This window comes from Aricia agestis, chromosome 4, assembly GCF_905147365.1.
Source record: "Aricia agestis chromosome 4, ilAriAges1.1, whole genome shotgun sequence".
Classification (NCBI taxonomy): domain Eukaryota; kingdom Metazoa; phylum Arthropoda; class Insecta; order Lepidoptera; family Lycaenidae; genus Aricia; species Aricia agestis.
In genome coordinates, this window is record NC_056409.1 from 21,403,825 (window position 1) to 21,428,291 (window position 24,467).

Consider the following 24,467-nt stretch of genomic DNA (forward strand, 5'->3'; position numbering starts at 1 on the left):
AAAGAATTACTTAAATCGGACTTGTAGTTCCGGAGATATCCGAAAACAAACATAAAACATACATACATACACTTTAGATTTTTGGCATATTTGTTTAGATGCTATTATTGTACCTATTGGGTGTATTTCGTCCTTTAAATTGAGATGGAGACATATATTTGTAGTGTTTTGATCTATCGTACCTCTGTTTTGTGGCCTCGGTGTGTGTAATGATAGCTAGTTTGGAGACTACGAGGGCATAAAAGTACCGAAATATGCACTATCAACGAAAAATTGCCAAAATATGCACTAACGCCTAAAAAGTGCCATTATATGCATTTGCATATGCAAGTATGCAACTGCATATAATCCGATGTCTACTGATGACTGATGAGTGATGAGTGATGACTTAGTTTTCGTAGTTAGTGGAAACAATGGCATAAAGACTACCGCGGCGTGCTCAATTGTATAGATGCAGCGTCACTCAGCTTGATTACCCACTATAAGCACGTCTGAGATGCTGCATGCCACGCGATTCCCGCCTCTGTGGCTCCGCGATAAGGGTCTGCCAGACCACGTTCGAGTGACGTCAGATGCTGTCAAGTCGTAACCGTTAAAAGCGGCGGGCGCATGCACCGGTCCCAGTCAGTCGTCTGCCAGCCACCACCCGGGCCGCTCCAGTGTCAGAATCAGCTCGTACCAGGTCTCGCGATGTTTGTGTTCGCAGTGCTAGCGTGTTGTGTGGCGGCCGCCGCGGCGACGGAGGTCCAGCAGTGCGAAGGTTCGTCTAAACTCTAAAGTAAACCGCCGGTCGCGGTGACCCACTTTCGTTTCACTCGAATGTTCAAACCGCTCCTAACCACAGATTACTAAATAGTGAAATGACCTAACATACGAATGTATTTGTAGTTTTCAAAACTAAATGACATGTTAGTAAATCAAATCGGAGCAAATGTATGCAATTAAGTGACCTTAGATGGTTGCACACGGAGGAAAACAGGAAGTGGAATGTTAGCTGCCCCCAGGGAGAACGGCATTTGATATATAATTATTAATGATAAGGTGACGAGACATCAATAAATTAGCTTCAGATTATGCCGTAGACATACAAAAATATGCAATGGGAGTGCCTCCGCTGCCGGCGCCGGTTGCCGAATAGGCTGCCGGCGCCTAATTCGGGAAACATCGCTTGTCAAATGACATAATAATAATCAAAAACATCAGTTTTGAGCTAAAGGACTATGAAAAGTACAAATAATAAGGTCATAATGTGAGGCTGCATAATGTTTTAATGGTACTGTGATGATGATGATGATAAATGTGATCTGCATAGTAGCATAATATAAGTTGAAGTACCTTTGCTTGTTTAAACAACGCTGAAACTCTCTAACATGTACTATAAGGAGTCCGAAGTTCTGTTCAGTACCTACCTTCGGAAGTATACCACGGGGTATAATACTGTGGTGCTAAATCTTACTTTTTAGTAGCAGAAAAATTGTAGTAAAGCTTAAAGGTAGATGAAAATGCCTCACAAAAATCTAAAATATCCACAGCTGAACACATAACCTCCACCTCTGGATGTCGGTTACGAAGTCGAATATTTGAGATTATAATTATTTCTTTTTAAATTTGTTTATCGGTACTGGAACTAGCGTTTAGCGTAAATTTAAGGAAACTGGAATCTTATTAATATTATATATACCTACTTACAAAAATTCTCGTGTCACAATGTTAGGCCGCGTAGGTGGTACTCCTCCGAAACGGCTTTACTGATTTTAACCAAATTTTATATGCATATTCAGAGGGTCTGAGAATCGGCTACTGGGTACTTTTTATATTCATAAGTGCATTTGTTGAATTAGTAAATTATTACAACTCGAGAATAGGGAATGCAATCTTGATTTTGCAAGATCAAGATTCCACCAAGATCTTGAGTGATTTTCCAAGATTCAATCTTGAAAGCCATCAATCCTGAATTTCGGAATCCTGTTCGCGATCTTGACAAAATAGTCCAAGATTGTAACAAGATTTCGAGATTTTCAGGCTGTTCATACCTGCGCTGCAAAGCGCGAACAGATTTAAGAGTATATAATATAGTAGACAGATAAGCGCAGACGACGGACTACGCACTTTTTAGTTTTTAGTCCGTGGAAATAGAACCTATGCAATTGCCAAATTATATGCAGTAACGCACACGTCTGCGCTGCGCGTCGTGTGCGTTACTGCATATAGGTTCTATTTCCACGGATTAAAAAGTGCGTCACGGATAGTCTGTCGTCTGCGCTGCGCCGATTTTCATGTTTCAAAAAACTTGAATTTGTAAAAACTGAGTTTGTTATATTTTACATAATTTATTACTTAATATTAAAATATTGGTTGCTATCAATTTTCAGCAAAAAAACGCATTTTTTTTAATTATTTTGTTCAATCTTTAAAATCCCGAAAATCTTGATTCGCGACCAAGATCTCGACCCGAATCTCAACAAGATCTCGAACTGACCAATCTTGGTTCAGAAAAAATCTTGATCCAAGATTGCAATTCCCTACTCGAGACTGGCGGGCGACGGCGACCATTGTTTGTAAGACGGGATAGCGATTGACGTTTCCATGGTGACATACTTATTTAGTCACTTCAATAAAATCATATGGGCGAAAATCGAAATACTTTATACGGAGTGTAACAAAAATAAGTGATAATACTCGTCGTCACGTCTTCTCTTAGAGAAAAGGAAACTGGAATCATAAGATTTGCCGGGACGCGTATTTACAAAGGCTTTACCATTAGAGTGAAAGCGCGAACTAAACTGGCTTAGCTTTTGTTACACAAAATCTTGACAAAACCCTAATCTATAACAGTACAGAAAATGATCGAAATCGCCTAGGCTTTGTTAGCTAAATTCTTTCTAACATTACAGCTACAAATGCTATTCAATTTGATACCGATATGGTAAATAACGTCATCGTTAGCTTTAAAAATATGTAGGTGGATAGTTACATGGAAATTGTTATAATTTTATTGTTAAATTACACGTTTCTATATGTACAAATAATAATAAAACTATAATATTTTTTCTAGATTAGTTAGGTACCTCTAATGTAAAATACAAAACGCAGTCTACAGTATGTAACAAAAATAAGTGACGATCCCGAGCGTTACGAGTTTCCCCATACAAAAGTTTAAAAAAATTTTTGGTCATTCAGCGCTGCTACTTTCACAGTGAACTCTCTACAAGGAACACGTACACACCCCATAGTATTATCACCTATTTTTGTTACAACCTGTATAATCATTTTGGTAAAGGTTTGGAAACCTACCCCAAGATTGATGGGGAGCGGAGGTGAGGGGAGAGTGGGGAGGAGGGGTAAACACCCCCCGTACCAAATCCACACTGAGAAACCCCTCAGTTTTGGAGCTACTAATTTTACTTTAGCTACCTTTGAAATTCTGAGGCGTGTTTTGTGACGGTCGTCGGGGGTCGCCGGCTGCTGCCGCAGCACAGTCACAGTTCTAACCTAACCTAGTTTTGGACTTTCTGGATTGTGTTTGTTTTAGTTTTGGCGGGGGGCTGCGCCTCCCGAGCCCCCTTTTTATTTGATGACGGTCGCCGGCTGTTGCCGCAGCACGCTCGCTGCGCTCGCTCGGCTCCCTCTGTGTTGTGGTCTATAGATGAGCTTTTGTTTATGCATATTACTCGACAATACCTATTCTATCTCAGTAAAAAAATTGACTCAAGTGGATTAGCTTTTTGCCTTGATATTTTCAAAGAAAATGCATGGACAAAACCTAGTACTGTATTATACATATTCACTCAAATAGATAAGCTTTTGTCGATATATTTTCAAACATTACGTACGAACAAAACCTAGTCGAGTTAGTAGCTCACCGCCATATTTGTTTATCGTGCCATACTAAGTATGGCACGATAAACAAAAACCGTAATCTGACTGTTACGGTTATCTACATAAAAATACTAAGCTAATCGTAAATTTGATAAAAATGATGGCTAAGGTTCAGAAACCTACCCCAATTTTTTGGTGCTCACATGGGTTGAGGAAGGATGTTTTGGGTTAGCAAAACCTCCTCATGCCACTTCCAGCCCTGGAAACCCCTCCCACCTCCCATTTAGGAGAAATTTACAATTGAAATTTTCGGGCACAGCTCCCCGCCAAAACAAAAACAAACACAATCCAGAAAGTCCAAAAGTTGGTTAGGTTAGGTTAGAACTGGAATCTCGGAATCGGCTCCAACGATTTTCATGAAATTTAGTATAAAGGGGGTTTTGGGGGCGATAAATCGATCTAGCTAGGTATCATTTTCAGAAAATGTCTTTTTATGCGTGTTTTGTATCGTGTATCGATAATCGATAAACAGAAAAATATGACTCTTCCTGACATCTATTGGCGAATAATAATACTATTTTGTAAGCAACTAATTGTTTTAACGACCAGCAGATGGCGTTATTAAGTAACACGAAGTCAATGAGTGTTTGCTATATCGAGCAAAGCTCGGTCATCCCTGGTACTTAATAATAATATACTAGCTGTCCCGGCAAACGTTTCTTTGCCATATAATACAGTGTGTAACAAAAATAAGTGATAATACTTTAGGGTGTGTACATGTTCCTTGTAGAGAGTTCACTGTGAAAGTAGCAGCACTGAAAGAGCAAAATTTTTTTCACTTTTATTATACCCTTGCCCATACAAAAGTGAAAAAAAAATCGTCTATGATAATAATTATGATAAAAAAAGTGATACCCATTAGCTCCGTGCCTATAACCCATGGGACTTGGGAGAAATACTCGTAATAAACATTTAAAAGCTTGAAATTCCGGTGACAACAGACTTACTAAAATTCTTTTAAAGGTCACTGTATACGCCTTAGTAAGATCCCAGAAAACGTATAAAATCTGTCAATTCATAAATTTAAAAAGTTGTTAAAGAACGTTTGTGTAACAAAGCATACTATAATTAAGTTACTGATTTCATTAATGTTACACCGTGGGATTATTCCCACGGTGTAACATTAATGAAATCAGTAACGCCTCATCTGGACAGGCTCTTATGAGCCTGTCCAGATGAGGCGTTTTACGCGCGAGTGAGGGACTCGCGCATTTTACGCGCGTACCCGAGATACTAGAGCTACATAATAATATAAAACGCTTGCAATGAGCGACACTCTCGAGTCGCCCGTAAAATGCGCAAACGACGCGCGAGTCGAGACTCGAGATACTTGGGTGCCATTGCAGCGTCCAGAACTACGCGGAGTCGTATTATAGCGAATGGACGCGTTTGATTGGAGCGTAAGGGCCGCGCTACACCGGAATGGCAGCGGCGAGGCGAGCACTTTAGGTTTAATATGATTTTAAACTTTATCTTAATTATTGTAATACATAGTATCGCTTGCAAAATCTACGGCCGCCCGTGGCCGCTCGTGGCCGCTGGCAGCCGCTGGCGGCCGCGATTTCGCAAGCGATACTATGTATACAATAATGAAGATAAAGCTTAAAATCATATTATGACACTGAAAGTGCTCGCCTCGCCGCTGCCATTCCGGTGTAGCGCGGCCCTAATAACTTCGAGTCCATGTTTGTAACGTAAAAACGCGGTATCTGGATGCAATAGAAATTGAAACGCGCGTATGGACTTCGCGCGTAATTCGTAAAACGCCTCATCTGGAAAGGCACTAAGGTCGCCCCCTGCAGAGCTGTTTCTGTATATCATGTTAAGTATATAATTGTACACTTGCTATATTTAGCTTTTTTAACCGACTTCCAAAAAGGAGGAGGTTATATGTTCGGCTGTGGAGATTTTTATTTTTTATGTAGTCATAATGACATTCCAATTTTCCATCTTCTTAGTAAAAGATGGCGTTGTGCGAGTTTCTTACGCGTTTTTCTCGCCGGGATAGTTCCCGAACCCGTGGTAGGCACCAGTAGTATCAACGTTCAGAAAAGATTTGAAAAAAAAATATTCTGAATAACATTTTTTGAGTTTGAGTTGAGAGTTTGAGTTTGACTGAGTGGGTGAAGCCAAACGAGCGTAATTTGTGAGTTGTGAATCGCAGAATTTCGACTGGCAGAAATTCTGCTGCAGCCTGCATTCAGTTTCATACAAAAGTCCTGTTTGATTCACACGAGCGTAATTTTGTTAGTCATGATTTGTATGAAAAGATATTTACGCGGCAGAAATTCTGCGACTCACGACTCACAACATAACGCTCGTTTGGTTCACCCTTGTGGTATTTTTTACCCGTCTAGTAGTCTGGAGCACAAGTGCCATTTTCCTCAAAAATCTCCTGCACCAAAAATTATGATTTTGGGCTCATTCGATTCGGAATACCATCTAGAACATTCTATCAAAATTCCAAGAGGGGCTGAAAAAAAATACAAAAGTTATAAACAATAAAATAAACAAAAAACGAAGGGTTTGTTTTTTTTAATGTTTCAAAAACTATCTGAGATAGTCAAAATTTTAAAAAAGAACTAACTAAAGAAGAAGAAAACTAAAGAACAGGAAGATTCGTTTGAGGTAAATTTTTTTGTAAAGTCCATTGGACACCCAGACACTTATTATTAATTGTATTATTAATTATTATTGATTTTTATAATAGATTTTTAAAGTACTATTCGATATTTCATTATTATTGAAAAAAAAATGATGTAATTTGACTACCGCAAATGGCGGCCTAGAGCTCGGCAAGACACAACTTTAAATGCACGTGGCGAAAAAAGGAACTAACGCTGCCGCATACAAAAACGACTTATTTGACAGTTCTTCTGTACCAGCAGCGCCCCCGTTCAAGTTCATATAAAGTCTTGTCGCACCCTTCGAAGGATAATTTTCATAAATTTCAATTTGAAATATTTCCCCAGAATTAGCGGTGAACCCACTTTTTTTTGGGCTTAAAAAATCGCAAATCGTACAAAGAAATTGATAAGCAGTTTTTTAGTCGTTTATCTTTGATACAAAGTTCCCAATTCTGATGAATGCTAAAAAAATGTAACACTTCCGGCAAAAATTACGTATGATTAATGGAAATTTTAAAATGAATTATTTCACATAACTTGCCGGTAAGGTATTGATTTTTTGGTATCAATCGATGCAAGAGGTTTACTTCTACTATATATTTTGAATTTAGGTCAGAATCTTTGAATTTATAAATGTTATATACATCCTTAAGCTTATATCAACGTCATCCGACGGTTGCTGTCCGGATGTTTTGTTAACACTGAATATCATTTGCATCCATTTACTTCAGATGTTTCAATTAGGATAATTATTCGTTACATTTAAATTCGAAATATATGCAACATTTTATTAAGATGACTATTTTAAGATTATAATATTATATTGCTTTTAATGCACATTATATATGTCGGATCGAGACGTGTAGCGCCATCTGCTGGCGGGAGTTTGCACAATTTCAAATATTCACTAAACCGTTAACTACAATCCTTGCTAAGAGAGGGCGCTTTATGTCAAGAAGCGCCATACGAATTTTAATGTAAACTTTCTTTCATTAGTTTTGCCATGTTGGCGAAACTTACACACAGTAGGTGTTTTGATGTTAACATCCTTTTACATTTTAATTTTAACTTGAATACGGTTACTGATTTGATTTATTAATTTGTTATGTAATGTTGGCAGACTATGTTATAACTTGAATACGGTTATTGATTTGATTTATTATTTGTTAAGTTATGTTGGTAGACAACGCTAACTTTCTGATTAGCTTGATCATGATTGGCGAGCTTGTACACAGTTACTAATTTGACTTTCTTTTACTACGTTAGCCATATTGTCAAGTTGCGAATTTGATTATGATCTTTACATTGATGTGTTGGCAAACTTGTTCACTTTAGCCAATCAGATTTGAAAGATTGTGTAAAGTTAAATTTCGTTAAGTTGGTATACAATGTTAAGTTTGTGATGATTGGTGGAACGCAAGCCGAAAAGGCTTGGACATGCTTATTGGCGGGCTTTGGTGTTAACATTTTCGAGGACTGAAAAGATAGAGACATTCGGTTCGAGAGCCTACCAAAGGATAGCCACCAAGAAACTTGTCTGTTCCCGTGATCAAAATGTCCGAGGATCAAGAATGCCCTGATGTACCTGCTCTGGCCTCTCCTGTTCCGACATCAGAATTGGGATTAAATTGGACTTCCGACGAAGATTCACGGGTGAGCGAAAATCTTCTGCGCACGCTGCTGGAAGCCCAAAACCAGAATATGCTGGCCCTCATCAACGCCATGCACCCCGTGAGTAACCGCAAAGTTATTTTACCGGATTTCGATCCCGAAAAACCGGACGCCGACGCACGTGCGTGGTGCACGACCGCAGAGTTGTGCCTATCTGATCAGGTTTTAGAGGGTAGTGCACTTATTCTTGCCCTCAGCGGTGCGCTCAAGGGGAACGCGTCACGGTGGCTATCCCAAATATCATTTGCGGGAATGACTTGGCGCCATTTTAAGGAAATTTTCCTATCCCGATACGGCGCCATAGAAACGCCTGCCGGAAATCTGATTAATCTTCAGAACGACAAACCCAGAGTCGACGAGAATATGGCGTCCTACGCTGCGCGACTATTCACCACATTGATGGCCCGATTTAAGGACTCCTCTGCGGAGGAGATAATTTTATCCATGGTGTTAGCCCACGTGTCTCAGTTTGATGGAAGACTGAGACGCATCGCGTTTACCACTGAAATCAAGAGCCGGGAGCAAATGCAGCGGGAACTACAAGCATGTTCCTATCCCAAGAGGAAGACTGAAGACCACGTGGCCGACGTATCGAAGCGATCGAGAGCGTCCGTCGCGCCCACCCCTCCTCGATGCTTTCGATGTGGGCGACAGGGACATCGCAGTACCGACTGCCGCTCCATGGACTCCGAAATATCATGCGATCGTTCCAACACTTCTGCTTCTACTCATACCAAGCAAAGACCAAACCCGCCCGGCGTTAGATGTTACAGGTGTAATGTCTTCGGGCACTATGCATCCAAGTGTCCCCGGTCTCCTCTTCCTACTGCTAGGAAGAATGGTGGTAACAACGGCGGCGCGAGCGAGCCCGGTGACAGCGAAGCCAGTGCGACCTCCAGCATCGACAGCCAGCGTCGGGTGGACCTGTGCTGCACCAGTGACCCTGCTGGATAACTCAGCATTTCTGGTGAGCGTTTTAATGTTCTATACGATTCGGGCACAGAATGTTCTCTCATTAAGAATCTATTGCATCTAAGATTTTGATTTAAGTTTTCGGGAAAGCGACAAAGTAATACTGTGGCTTTACTGGTATTGGACAAACTTTTCTATACAGTATCAAACAGATTTTATGTAAAGTTGTAATTGATAACTTAAATTTAGAGGTTTTATTTCATATAGTGCCTGATAAGAGATATTAGATATTGTGTTTTACTTGTGTTAGTGTTAATTTGGTCAATGCAAAAGTCTCTGTCAATTTTGATGACATTCAAACTGATGCATATTTGGAATACAAACAACAGTCAATTAATGTGCCGCAGGAGTTTAGGGGCTCAGTTTCAACAGGTTTTGCTACTTCGCGCGTCACTAAGGCGAGTCCGCTCTAGTTACTAGTCGGAAAAGTCGCTCAACTCCTCGATTTAATAACTGTTGATGATAATAATGAGACAATTGACATAGATGCAATGAGAGAACAAGCGTCCCGAAATATAGCTTAAAGTGCTAGTTATGAAAAAGCTAGACGCTGACAGTAATAAAGCTCTAATCCAGAAATGAGTAGTTAGTGATTTAGTTCTTATTGAAAATGATAAAAAGAAACCTTTTTAAAGTTATAAATTAACCTTTAAGAGAATTTACAAATATGCTCACGATATAGTCAGAAAGAGACCCGATCAACAAGTGCCCTTGTATTAGATATGTGATAATGTGATAATGAGGATGGTGATGAGGATATTGATAGTCATTAATCTAGTCGGCCGAAGGACTGGCCACTGCCGACGTACTGGCGTTACACATCTGCCGAAGGACTGGCACCGCCGACGTACTGGCGTTATACTTCTGCCGAAGGACTGGCACTGCCGACGTACTGGCAACACACACTATCAAAGGACTTACCAATGCCGATGTACTGGCAACACACTACTATCAAGGACTTACCAATGCCGATGTACTGGCGATTTTTGTTTAAAGTGATGCCCAGATTGTTAATGTTCATTATACTAAAAGGAATACTAAGGCTCTTTTATCGTAACAACTGTGTTGATCGTGGTGTCTTGATGATTTGTTACAATAGCCTAAAAGCACTGAGATAAAAATATGTTACATTTGAGGTTTTATGATGTTTTTTTTTTGTTTCAAGTAAGAGATCTTAACTTTCTAATTGATAATATACTGTGGCAGGATAGCCGAACAGATTACTGTCTATGCTTTTGTCTTGTTTACAGATCAGTCACACGCGGACGTGTGAAGGTCTTGATGGCCGTGTCGGATCGAGACGTGTAGCGCCATCTGCTGGCGGGAGTTTGCACAATTTCAAATATTCACTAAACCGTTAACTACAATCCTTGCTAAGAGAGGGCGCTTTATGTCAAGAAGCGCCATACGAATTTTAATGTAAACTTTCTTTCATTAGTTTTGCCATGTTGGCGAAACTTACACACAGTAGGTGTTTTGATGTTAACATCCTTTTACATTTTAATTTTAACTTGAATACGGTTACTGATTTGATTTATTAATTTGTTATGTAATGTTGGCAGACTATGTTATAACTTGAATACGGTTATTGATTTGATTTATTATTTGTTAAGTTATGTTGGTAGACAACGCTAACTTTCTGATTAGCTTGATCATGATTGGCGAGCTTGTACACAGTTACTAATTTGACTTTCTTTTACTACGTTAGCCATATTGTCAAGTTGCGAATTTGATTATGATCTTTACATTGATGTGTTGGCAAACTTGTTCACTTTAGCCAATCAGATTTGAAAGATTGTGTAAAGTTAAATTTCGTTAAGTTGGTATACAATGTTAAGTTTGTGATGATTGGTGGAACGCAAGCCGAAAAGGCTTGGACATGCTTATTGGCGGGCTTTGGTGTTAACATTTTCGAGGACTGAAAAGATAGAGACATTCGGTTCGAGAGCCTACCAAAGGATAGCCACCAAGAAACTTGTCTGTTCCCGTGATCAAAATGTCCGAGGATCAAGAATGCCCTGATGTACCTGCTCTGGCCTCTCCTGTTCCGACATATATAATATTATGATAAGTACTTAATATTAAATGGCATTATAAAAATTAGAAATATTATTAAAATAAAGGGAAAATTTACTATATTAAATTTTAAATGTATACATAAAATATTATTTTAGACACAAAATAACTAAGTTCGAGTTTCTTTTCTTTCGCCGGTTCTTCTCGCCGAGTTAGTTCCCGAACCGGTGGTAGCTCTACCATGTTATTTGTAGCCCATGTACCATAGTCTTTCTGTAAACATTTATTCAGAAATAAAACAATTTTGATTTTGACTAAACATTATCTACTACATGAATCGATAAACGTATGTCTTTCCTCTCTAATATTTCTAATATTTCAAGACATAATAATATTAGATAGCTAAATCGGTTAAACTTTTCTCGAGTCTTAACGAAACTAATCAATTTTAAGACTTATTTTTATTTACTTACATAAATTTAAATTTACATATTATTAATACAGTGTGTTAGTGTAAACACCGTTAACCTTGAAACCAGAACCATTGTTCTCATAGAAAAAGTTGTTCATTTTAACGGGCTCATTTGATGGTTTCAAGGATAACGGTGTTTACACTAACACACTGTATAGTATACACAAAATATTATGGGTAATATTATTTTGTTTGTTTACAATATTTGAAATAATATATTTATTATTTTGTAAGCGCGTTGCATTGGGGGCGAGGCCGTACCAGTTGCGTGAACAACGTAGTTGCAAAACACCGCGACCGACGGAGGCTTATGGCGCTTATGGTCAATGACCGGGGAAGCGGCTGATAAGGAAGGGGTTATGAACTTTGATTATACTATCAAATCGTAAGACATAATATCTACTTAAATGATGAATTAAAAATCTCTAATGTCAATACGTTTTTAATTATTCTTGTACGATGCAGGCATCGCACGTTCCTAGGTCAGCATAATAATTAGTTTATCAATTTTGTAAATATCTCAATATTTACGCGATTTCGTAAAGTTTTAATTTTTGCTATACTCATCATTATCTTTGTGTATATAAAATGTGTCTGCTATAATACGCGAGCACTTAATCTTATATCACTTATACTTATATCACTTCTTCTTATATCAGGTACGGGTCGTACCCGGACCCGTACAATTCTCGACTATAAGGACACGAGTCTTTGGGTTGCACCAACTAACTTTAACTATAGCTGTAACTTTAACTTTAACTATAACTACAGTGCAAAATGTCAACTCTTTGGTTAAAGTTAACGCCATATTTAACCTCCGCTCATACGTGTATATCTGAAAATTTACTATGTTTTACAGTGTTATATTTTTCCTGTCGATTTTACTGATAATTCAATTTTTTATACCCTCAATCCCGTTACCTGTAGCTTCAATAAAAAAATAAACGCAACAGACATCTGTGAATTTCTCCGGTTAAAGTTAAGGTTAAAGTTAAAGCTAAAGGACGCCATATTTAACTATAATCATAACTTTAACTTTAACCACGCCTCTGGTGCAACCCAATCTTAGTAATTACTATTAAGGCCCTTCCCCGACGGAGATTCCATAATTTACCGTATTGAGAACCTTATATAAACTCATAATATAAAAGCTACAAAGTTATAATAAAAATACAGCAAAATCATCAGTACACATATCAACATTCCTTTCTCCGTTTTAAATTTTCTATTTTTTTTTATTTATTCATGATATTAGCTTCCAAAGTAATACCAATTTAATAAAATTGAAGCATACTTTCAGCATCTCCATTCTCCCTAGTATTTACAAATTGCGTTTATTTGAAACATACGACAATAGATAGATAATATCATTAACTACATATTCTCCGTTTTAAATATTTTAGATCAATGTTGAACTAAGATAAGTAAAAAATAAGATTTTTGTGCGATCTCGGCAACGCGTCAAATGTATGGTCAAGATCGTTTGCTCGGGGGATGGCCTTAAATCTTTAATCCTTCGATCGTGGATTAGATTTCCATCTATTGTTATTTTATTGTATCTCGATAATATAATAATTATTATATCTCTTCGATCACTAATATTAGTGATCGAAGTTATATCTATTAAAATAAGACAGACATACGAAGTACGAGCAGACAGAACTCTTTCGCGTTTATTATACCGTATCTAACTCAGAGACGTTTAATAATGATGATGATTAAAATTTAATTTAATAAAGAGTTTCACAGACAATGTATGGGTAATGGTAGTTCGGGAGCCCTGGAACATTTTTTTATTGCTATCAAGCTACTTTTTGTGAGTAACTTCATTTTGATAAGACAAACAACATTTTTATCTGCGAAAAATCTTGAAAGTGGTAGCTAACAGAAATAGAAAGGATTTCATACTATGACCACAGAATATAATATATTAGTTGTACCAACTTGATAGTCAATCCATATTTTAGGACCATCAAGTCATAGTATCAAATCCTTTATTTTTATGGGGGTTTATGTCAAAATCTTCATTTAATTTCAGTTAAGTTAAATTTATAATTCGTCTCTGAGTGCGGCGACAAGATTTTTCTGTCGACTGTCGAGGTCTCTGTCTGCCTCTGCTGAACCATAAAGGCGTCAAGTTCAAGGCTCCCCGGAACGTATGATTATTTTTATTACTATTTCAAGGAGAGTACGAAGCAATGGTTACGTATAATCTGTTGAAATGGACAGCAAACAATTTTGACATTATTTATTTAGGGCCAGTTTTCACCGAAACAAGATGTAACGAGAGAGGACCCGACGGTGCATTTTAATTTATTATTTAAAGCAATGCTAAATTAAAACCTCCACTCTAGGTCTAGCTGCAGCGATGTCGACTCGCGCTTAGTTTTGCATAGCTATCTATATTGAAGATGTGAGTGGAAGAACCACACAAAGGGAACACAATAATTAACAGTAAAAAAATATATATTTTGAAACCGGTCGTGTAATTTGTTAAATAATAGGCTACTTGACCTATATTCAATTTCATTGAACAAATGCATATTTCTAGTAGAACTTGGCCTAGGAAACCGTATTTCACCCTTATCATCAAATAAAAGCTTATCTATATATATAAAAATAGATTTTCAATTGTGTTAGTAACGCTAAAACTCGAAAATGGCTGAACGGATTGGGCTAATTTTAGTCTTAAAATATTCGTAGAAGTCCAGGGAAGGTTTTAAAGTGACACGAAGTTCACCGGGACAGCTAGTCTAATATATAAAAATAAGTCGGGTTTTTCTTCCTGACGTTATAACTCCAGAACGCACGAACCGATTTCCACGGTTTTGCATTCGTTGAAAAGTCGTGAGGTCAATAGAAAAAAAAATCAGAAAAAACTTCAAGAGAAAAGCAGGAAAACAGGAAAATCATTTTATAGCAAAACAACATTTGCCGGGACAGCTAGTGATTGATAAATAAAATCGGTTTGAAGTATGATTTTATATTTTTTTATTTGTACTGGCGAAAACGCTTTTGCGGTACTTCCGATTTGGATGTGACGTCATCACACTAGTAGGTAATATTTTATTATTTTTTTATTTAACGCTCTCGTTATATTATAAGAATGTAATCTATACTTATAATAAAATCGTAGAGGTAAAGTTTTTGTACATTTTAAATAAACTTGAAAAAACGAGTCAGGGGCATAGTAGAAGAGTAATAGAACACATTTTAACTGTTTTTGAAATTTTTGTTTCTCTGTCTGTTTGTCTGTTTGTCGGTTTGTCTGTTTGTCTGTTTGTCTGTTTGTACAGGCTAATCTCTGAATCCGCTGGACCGATTTCAATGAAATTTGGCATGATGATACCTTACATCCCTGGTCAACATCTTAAATACTTTTTTTGAACCGACTTTCAAAAAAGGAGGAGTGAATGTTTACTTTGCTGTTTGCGGTCAGATTTTCAAAATTCTTTTTTTGTTATATAAATTGCCCGAATTAGATACCATGTTTACAATAAAATCGGCGAAGTGCGAGTCGGACTCGCGCACGAAGGGTTCCGTACCGTTATAGAGAAAAAATAAGCCGAAAGTTGTGTTGTGTGTGTGAGAGCCCCCCTTAAATTTTATTTATATTCTAATTTTATTATTAATTATTAAAGTACACATATAATTAAGGATTCTGTGAAAATTTCAACTGCCTACCTGTTGTCATTATTGATATCGAGCAAAAAAGGCCAAAAAAATCATGTTTGTTGTATGGGAGCCCCCCTTATATATTGATTTTATTTTGTTTTCAGTATTTGTTGTTATAGCGGCAATAGATATACACAATCTGTAAAAATTTCAGAACTCTAGCTGTAACGGTTCTTGAGATTCAGCCTGGAGACAGACAGACGAACTGACAGAAGTCTTAGTAATAGAGTCCCGGCCGTTTTTACCCTTTGGGTACGGAACCCTAAAAACGGTGACTTGATAATTAGTAATGGAATCGAAGAAACTCCTCGAAATTGTGGTTTAATAATTGTAGATTATGAATCTGAGAATAAGAGGTAGGTTAAGGAAGGATAAATGCCTACATTAAATCCCGTCTTCTGAAGTCTATCCTCTATCTCCGTCACATGTTCCTTTCCCCTGTCCTGTGGCCCCCATCCCCTGTCCACGCCAAGCGGTCTTCGAAGAAAGGATTTTTCAAAACGATAAGTATCTGAGGTTCAAGTTTCTGGGTCTCTGTTGTAAATTAAAAATTTCGTGTGTAATATAGATCCAAATAAAATAGTCGTAGATGGGTGTTCAATTTTCTAAATCTCGATTTTAATAACATACATTCACGCGGACGAAGTTGCGGGCAACAGCTAGTCTGTACATAAATAATAAGAATAAGCCTAGAAAGATTTAAAAAGTATATTTTCTTGAATAATTCAAATAAAACATCAGTTTTATAATAATATATTATCTCTATTTATGTAGTTGGGAAATGAAATGGCCAAAACTTTTCTCCCAAAGTTTTCAACATTACAAAATGATTTCTCATTTCTTAATTAATTCTGTTCTAATTTTTAGGCACTTTTAGACTCGTACGTTTAGACATAAAAAAATTCAATAAAGAAAGTATAAAAATACAAGAAATATGACGTCACACTATGGCGGACAGTGTTTTCGGCGCAATTTAAAAGGTATATTTTTCAATCAATATTTTTATGGGTTTTTACTGTTTCAAATATTAAAATATTAGTTTTTTGGTGAAAATAAATGATTAAGAAACGATTAGCATGAAGAAAAAAGTAGGTCAAGTAGCCTATTTCTTAATATTATAGTGGAAAAAGTGCACGAAATATTGTGCTTTATTATAATATTATTAATAATTAAATATTAGTGTTCAACATGAATTACCACCAAGAACCGACAGTACAATCAATTACATAATATTAAATATTATGTAAAAAATGTGTTTTTTTTTTGCGTTAATGGAGCCTTGAGATTTGAAAATCGGAAAAATGATCCGAAATAAAAATACATATTGTGCATTTTATGTGTAGCCAGAATCAGATACTAACATGAGCCACATGATGACAGACAGACAGACAGACACACTTTTGCATTTATAATATTAGTAAGGATTGAAATACAAAATTGAACATTTACTATGCATTATCTGCATATCTGACCTTTAGCACGTAACAGAATCTAACGGCCATTATCTCACGATCAACATTATTGTCGCGGTTGCAGCAATTATAACGATAATTACAATTAATAACATCTAATGACCGTAGTTCACGATTGCTCGAAGCGATGTTATCTATGTACACTATATAAATGGCATTCTAATTATTATATTACATGTTCACGTTAGCATCATCACAATAACCCAGCCTTTCTTTTGGCTTCGCCGTTCGCCATCGTTCGCCTAGAAATATTCGTTTATTGCGCGAGTGATTTTTCCGAGATAAAAACTATATACTATATCACAGACATAGATCGAGATAGATACCGCATGTGTATGTACTTCGCGTGCCATGTCGCGTTCCCAAACGACGAGCAGTACTCGTCTTTCGAAAGTCTGTTCTTTAATCTGCTGTCGGGATCGGACGTCAATCGGAATTTTAAAAATGCCTAAATGCCTAAAAGTGCCGTTTTGAGCTGTAGAAATTCAAATAGAAACGTTGGCATAGATAATGGACACGTTTCTTATGATCGGTACGTCACAGTAGGTAGGAAAAAAGCGGCACGTACGTGTTCATATAAATGGAGTGACATGCGGTATCTATCTTGATCTATGTCTGCGGTCGTTACGTATATTCGTCTCTATAGTTTATAGTTAGATAACAGGTATAATGATAGCTATTGTTTGTACGTTTGCATGTGGGAAAACCCCGGCGTAATTCATTATTATTACTTCGAGGTATCGCACTTCACTCCCAATCAGTCCGCTATAATTGTGCTGGAGAAACTTCGAGAAACGTGCCAGACCTGGCTTCAGCATGGCAAAGTAAAAAAATTGAGGCCCCTCTCCAACTACAATGGATTATTATTATTTATTAGATTACGACCATGATTGTGAAGCTGTATTTAGCAGACAGAATTATATATAAAATAATCTTCGAACAAAAAGTATTTCAATTGTGGGATGCGTGATAAGAATTATGATATACCTACTTAATATTATCATATTGTATAATAGTAATATTGACTGCTATTCCAAGGACGTTTATAACCAACGAAGTATACTTTATTAAATAACCATAAGTAGCCAGCTGTAGTAGATGGACTTTCGAGTTTCGAATCCCGTAAAATGTACTAAAGGATCGTAAATTATAGGATTGTTAAAAAAATTATCGGTTCCCGATAAAAATTCTATATAAGTACTTATAATATTAGTACCTGGATGACCGAGCTTTGCTCGGTATAGCAAACACTCATTGACTTCGTGTTACTTAACAACGCCATCTGCTGGAATAACTTTAGCTGTTGTTGTGTCGTTAAAGCAATTAGTTGCTCACAAAATAGTATTATTATTCGCCAATAGATGTCAGGAAGAGTCATATTTTTCAGTTTATCGGTTATCGATAAAACACGAATAAAATATATATATATATATATATATATATATATATATATATATATATACAAGAATTGCTCGTTTAAGGAGATAAGATTATTAATATCTCCAATGTAGCAGGCGCCAGGCAAGTAACAACATATCTATGTATATTCTATAATCAATCATAATTAAGCATTAATTAGCTAGGTACTTACATAAAGTGAATTCAATAGGTCCAATACACAAATAAGAGGTTTATTACATTGTAGATACATTACTTTTGTAGGTATTGCATTTTTGAACCTATTGTGTTGAGGATAAAGAGCTACAGGACAATACTTAATATTTTTTGCAAACTTCACAATGACTGTTATAATAATAATTATATGAAGTAACTATAGGTAATAAAATATCTTACAAAACTCTATGAGTACCTACTCAATCATGATCAGCCATCTCGGTACATAACAGCTATTATAGGTGCTTATCCGTCGTGATCACTGATCCAGGGGCAACGTGGAGAGAGCCACTGCATAATATTTAAGACTTACGTTATATAGACCGGCAGCCTGCTATTCTATATATTATAATAACACCGGCAGGCCGAGATTTCTTCGGCGCCCAGGGTGCTGGTAGTGGCACAGAATAGATAATAGTACAAGTAGTGCTAAAAAATTGGCGCCCCTTTTGTTTGCTATCAGCACCCCTTTTTATCTGGCGCCCTGGGCGGTCGCCCAGCGTCGCCGACGCCGAAGCCGCTACTGCAAACCGACAAGGCTTTATATGAAAGAGGGCGGAGGCGCTGCCGGTAAAGAAGAATTGTCAAAAATGGAATATTCGTATGATGGCGGCGTTAGTTCCTTTTTCGCCACGTTTATTTAAAGCCTTATATCCGATGCTTCTATTACAAAATAAAATGGTTGGCAGGTAGGCAAAAAACCTAGGCGATTAATGTGTTAGTTTATTTCAAGAATATAATATATTGTTACTTAACTGCAGACTTCGCCAAATACGAAAAATTACCATTTTTAGGATTCCGTACCCAAAGGGTAAAAACGGGACCCTATTACAAAGACTTTGTTGTCGGTCCGTCTGTCCGTCCGTCCGTCTGTCTGTCTCCAGGCTGTGTCTCAAGAATCGCTATAGCTAGACTTCTGAAATTTTCACAGATTGTTACATAAGTATATCTGTTGCCGCTATAACAACAAATACTAAAAACAAAATAAAATTAATATTTAAGGGGGGCTCCCATACAACAAACGTGATTTTTTTGGCCTTTTTTGCTCGATATCAATAATGGCAACAGGAAGGCACCTTATATTTTCATAAAGACCTTAATTATACATCTACTTCAATAATTTATAATAATATTAAAATAAAATAAAAATTTAAGGGAGGCTCCCAAACAAAAAAAACAATTTTTGGCCTATTTTTGCTCTATAAGGGTACGGAACCCTTCGCACGCGAGTCCGACTCGCACTTGGCCGATTTTCTTATTTTGTTTGGGTTTCTACGATTAAAGTCTAACAAAAAAGGCGCAAAAAATTTTACAAATAATATTTCAATCAAGAAATCTATAATTAGATATTATTATCTATTCTTGTTTTCAAGGTCAGGAATTTTTTGAGCTGTTTTGATGCACGTATAAACTATTAACTATAAAATATTATTAAAGTATTCTGTATATTCCTAGTCAAGCAACGGCTTGACTAGGAATATACAGATAAGTACTTAATATTTTATACGTGCATCAAACAGCTCTCCGGATTAACGAGGCTCTACTGTACTTATTATTGATCATATTATTTGGTTAATTTTTTTGCTGTTTTTGTCACATCGATCAAAACGTTGATCGATGTTACAAAAACAGCAAAAAAATTAACCAAATATGATCAATAAGTACAGTAGAGCCTCGTTAATCCGGAGAGGCAAAAACACGACCCTTTGCGGATTATCGAGGCGTCCGGATTATAGTATGCAATATTTAATTGCATGTTTAGCCATTTATTTAAATCAATGGCGAATATTTACGTGGTGGCGCCAAGATCATAGCGAACGTGAACGCAATATATTGACACTACTACGTATTACACAAAAGGCGATAAACAAAAGACTGACGGCGCATTGGCTCATGACAGCCTCACCTACACTCGCCGGCCTCCTCCGCGAATCCCATTGCCCGGCCGGATTACAGCGATCACCGAAAAAGCGGGAGTCCGGATTACCGAGGCCCTACTTATTAGGATTTTTTAAATCTATTGTTGTTTTGGCTCACGATGTAAGATGTTTTGGTTTAGTACTTAGTAGGTATGCTAAATTCTGCAATCAATACATACATACAAATTACAGAGCACTTATTAAAGTTTCTTGCCAAATGTCAATTACTGACGACCTCTGTGGCTCAGTTGGTGGGCTGTAGGTAGCTCAAGCCGGGGGTCGCGGGTTCGAATCCCGCCGACGGAACAAAAATTTTTCAAAGTTCCTGGGTCATGGATGTGTATTAAATATGTGTCTTATAATTATAATAAAAATCTTAAATATATGACTGTATAGTATATTAAAAGTATTAAATATATTTCCTTTGTCTGGTACCCGTAACACAAATCCTTTACGTACTTAGCACGGGGCCAGACTGACGTGGTGTCAAGTGCCTTTTAAAATAAAAATACTTAAATAAAATAAATAAAAATAATTAGCAGTACCTACTGTAAAACTCCGTGGTAAAACTACATGTTTTTGTTAGCACCTTGTTCTGATGCAGTGCTTTCGTTATTTCAGGAATGAACATCCCAGGACTTTCAAATGCCGTCCAGCTGGTGCCGTGCAAGAAAATCCCCTGCGCCCTGAAGAAGGGGACGGACACACACATTACTATGACCTTTACGCCAGGTTTGTACTTTTAACCGACTTCCAAAAAACGAGGAGGTTATATTTTCGGCTGTGGATATATATATTTTTTTTGTATGTTCAACCACTACTCCGCCGTTTGTGAACCGATTTTCAAAATTTTTGTTTCGTTATATTAGGTTTCACTCCAATTTGGTCCCATTTTCACAAAAGTGGTGATCTGATGATATGGAAACATATGATGATATTGGTTTTATGAGAAGCATCCTAAGCATATGCTACCAAAACGCAAGATTTTGCACCAAGGTATACTATGGTTCCGAAGATACTAAGAGAACTCCGAATTCCTTATAGATACAAGTTTGGGGGTTTAGGTGTTGTTTTAAGAACTGAAAGCATATGCTACTATGCAAATTACATTCATCATCATCATCATCACTACCATGTCAGGGTCACCAATGTCACAACTCACATGGTTGTATATGGATACAATATACACACAACACCATAAAATATCATCAGTCATCACGTTATGTCCTTATTTATTTGCTACATTTCAAAGCGATTTTAATACAAAAAAATATACTTAATATTGTTTCAAAATACTTCAAGTACCACAAAATTGAACATAAGTAACAAATTCAACCTTTACTCCAGAGCGTAAGGCACACATTTGGGTTGGACTGAAGGAAATGGGGCACTATGGAAAAAATACTTAGAAAAATTTTTCGTCATAATTTTAACCTCTTATAACCACCCTTCTTGAATGTAATAATCAATAGGGGGCGCCAAGGGAAGCAAAAAAGCTCAGATAAACTTTTCTCAAAAATCAACCCCTGTCGAAAGACAGGCCGAAATGTGACCCTCGTTAGCACGGAGAAAATACTTAGAAAAATTTGGATGAAAAAATTCAACCTCTTATAACCACCCCTTTTGAATACACCAATCGATAGGGGGCGCCAAGGGGAGTAAGAAATCTCAAAGAAGGAGAAAAAAAAAAACAACTGTAGTGTCAGAGAACTAAAGATTCAGCTATCTGGTACCGACTTCAAAATGATGAAGATTGAGTACAGAAATAGTTGAGGTTTAGCCGAATTCGGAAAAAGGCACTATTAGATAGGAAAAATTATTTAATACTTTTTAGTTTATATTATAAGGATGTTATTATTGTTTTTACCTTGGAAGTCGGTTTTAATTTTTTGTTAAAAATAATAATGCAATTTAAATACAGTACCTACTTACAACCAGACGAAATTTTTTTCTTTAAGTAGATTGTAGGTGAAACTACTTATTTTCAAAAGTTTAATTCTAAAATATTGTGGTCCAATTTTTGTCCAATTCTTATCTTTTGTTTTTTCAATTTGCAGCTTTACCTAAAGTAGGTACCTAATATATTTTGCGGTCTTGTAGGGCCATTTATGAGTGCCTAGTTTTACTGTAAAATCCCAACATAGCTCATAGAACCTCATCTAAAGTAAGACGGTTAATAAACAACACAAAGCTAATTTGGTACTCTCTTTTGCAGAGAAAGATACGAAGACCATTAAGAATCACGTGACAGCCCTAGTGTTTGGGGTTCCGCTGCCGTTCGTTGGGGTCGACGGGAACTCCGTGTGCGACAAGCTGGAGACGGAGAGCGGAGAGAAGGCCTCCTGCCCACTCTCCGCCGGCGTCAAATACGTGTACAAGGACTCATTCCCCGTGCTGTCCTTCTACCCCGACCTCACCACGACCGTGCACTGGGCGCTTAAGGCCGACGACGACAAACCGATCACATGCTTCGAAGTCGAGGCTAAAATAAGAAAGTAAATCGGGTATCGCAAAATTGGAGCAACCAGTAGTTTTTATAAGTACTTAAGGGCCAATAAAGCGTGTTTTTGATCTAAGGAAGAAAAAGAACGGCAGTCGACGACAGTCGCTGGATTTTGGTTCATTGATATTTTGACGCGTGCCGCCGACTGCCGTCGACACAAGTCTCTCGTCTGTAGGAGCGCAGAAATAGTGAGCAGGACAGCTTGCTCACCACCATGACATTCTTTTTTACGAGTATTATGCCACGATTGTAACTTTAATTTATTTTAACAATACTTAGTAACCGCGGCCGCACATGCGTCTATCTTCACGAAGCAATACGCATGTGCGGCCGCAGCACGTCTTCCAATTTTCCAATTCCCCGATAGTGCGGCTAGCTTTTGATGAGCTTATGATTTTCCAATGTGCGAGACAAGTAGAGTTTGAACAACATACACTGTTAAAATAAGTATTTTTAAAGTTAAGGGGAAAGATTCTAGAAGTGGCCGATAAGTGCTATTATCACCATTCACGTACAGTGTTAGTTCAAGAGCCTGCCGCATTATGCTTGGGAACGCTGGTTTTTAAACAATAGACTCGATCTCTGAAGATTTTGTTACATTACGAAAAAAAATTATTGTGGTCAAAGGACCACTATCGTTGTTTAAAATGATTGTGATCTTTCTACAATAATTAATAGCTGATAATGTTGGATCTTATTGTTGTAAGTATCTATAAGAATTAAGTAGCGTGTAATGTCGTTATTTTTATAATAAAATACTTAAATAAAATGTATTAAAATTCCTACTATTTATTTTTATTTTAACCCTCCCAGTAACTACTGTGCAGCAGGATTTTATGGAATGTATGAATAAAAAATGGCCAAGTGCGTATCGAGCCACGCATAATGTAGGGTTCCGTAGTAGCCCATAATAATGTGAACTTAATTTTTTTTTGTTGATCGAACATTAAAACTCAATAACTTATGAAGTTATCTTAACCGTGATAGTTTTCCTTTTATTCCTACTCCCGTGATTTTTTTCTCATTACCTGAAGCAACCGTTTAGCTGGTAGAAGCAAATGTAGAAGGGGGAGCACTGGACTCTAACGATTTTATATTTTTATAAAACCTATCCAACGACACCTCACACGGTGGGGTGGACAGTGGACGCGAACAAAAATTATCCCCGCTTGATGTGTAAAGTGCTACAACTTACAAGACTTTAAAATGAATTAACGTGGACGGGGCGCTGCTGGTAAAGGAGGCCTGTCAAAACTGTATAGTGTATACTAGACAGACTACTGACTAGTTACTAGGTCAAACGTATAATTTTCGAGAACACTTCTAAGTCGGCCAACTGGTTCGTTCTGTCTATTGTGGTTATATTATGTAATTATTATTGTCAATAACAAAGACGTAAATAATAATAAAGGCGGAACCGCACTAGAGCGACACGTAGTGATTATATTCTCTTTGTGACGCGACACGACACGACGTGACACTACCGAGTACCGACCAACGATATCAAAATATTAATTCTATGCTATAGACGACGTTTTACAAAGGAAATGTCGCGTCGGATCGTGATTCGTGAATCGTATCGCACTAAAGCTCGTCACAGACAGATCAGGTAACAATGATATTCTACATATATACAGATATGTTACG

The 24,467-nt window shown here is 37.2% G+C and overlaps 1 protein-coding gene across 1 annotated transcript; it reads left to right on the forward strand.

The window, feature by feature from the left end:
* Nucleotides 1-569: 569 nt before the first annotated feature.
* LOC121726559 (NPC intracellular cholesterol transporter 2-like) lies at nucleotides 570-23,605 on the forward strand. The gene is made up of 3 exons (XM_042113961.1): nucleotides 570-760; nucleotides 20,939-21,049; nucleotides 22,533-23,605. Exons 1-3 carry the CDS (start codon nucleotides 610-612, stop codon nucleotides 22,814-22,816), a joined length of 546 nt encoding a protein of 181 aa, XP_041969895.1. The 5' UTR covers nucleotides 570-609; the 3' UTR covers nucleotides 22,817-23,605.
* Nucleotides 23,606-24,467: the final 862 nt, after the last annotated feature.

Coding starts and splice junctions, on each gene's coding strand:
- LOC121726559 (XM_042113961.1), top strand. CDS start 610: ATGCACCGGTCCCAGTCAGTCGTCTGCCAGCCACCACCCGGGCCGCTC. Junction 761..20,938: donor GGAGGTCCAGCAGTGCGAAG/GTTCGTCTAAAC, acceptor TCGTTATTTCAG/GAATGAACATCCCAGGACTT. Junction 21,050..22,532: donor TACTATGACCTTTACGCCAG/GTTTGTACTTTT, acceptor TCTCTTTTGCAG/AGAAAGATACGAAGACCATT.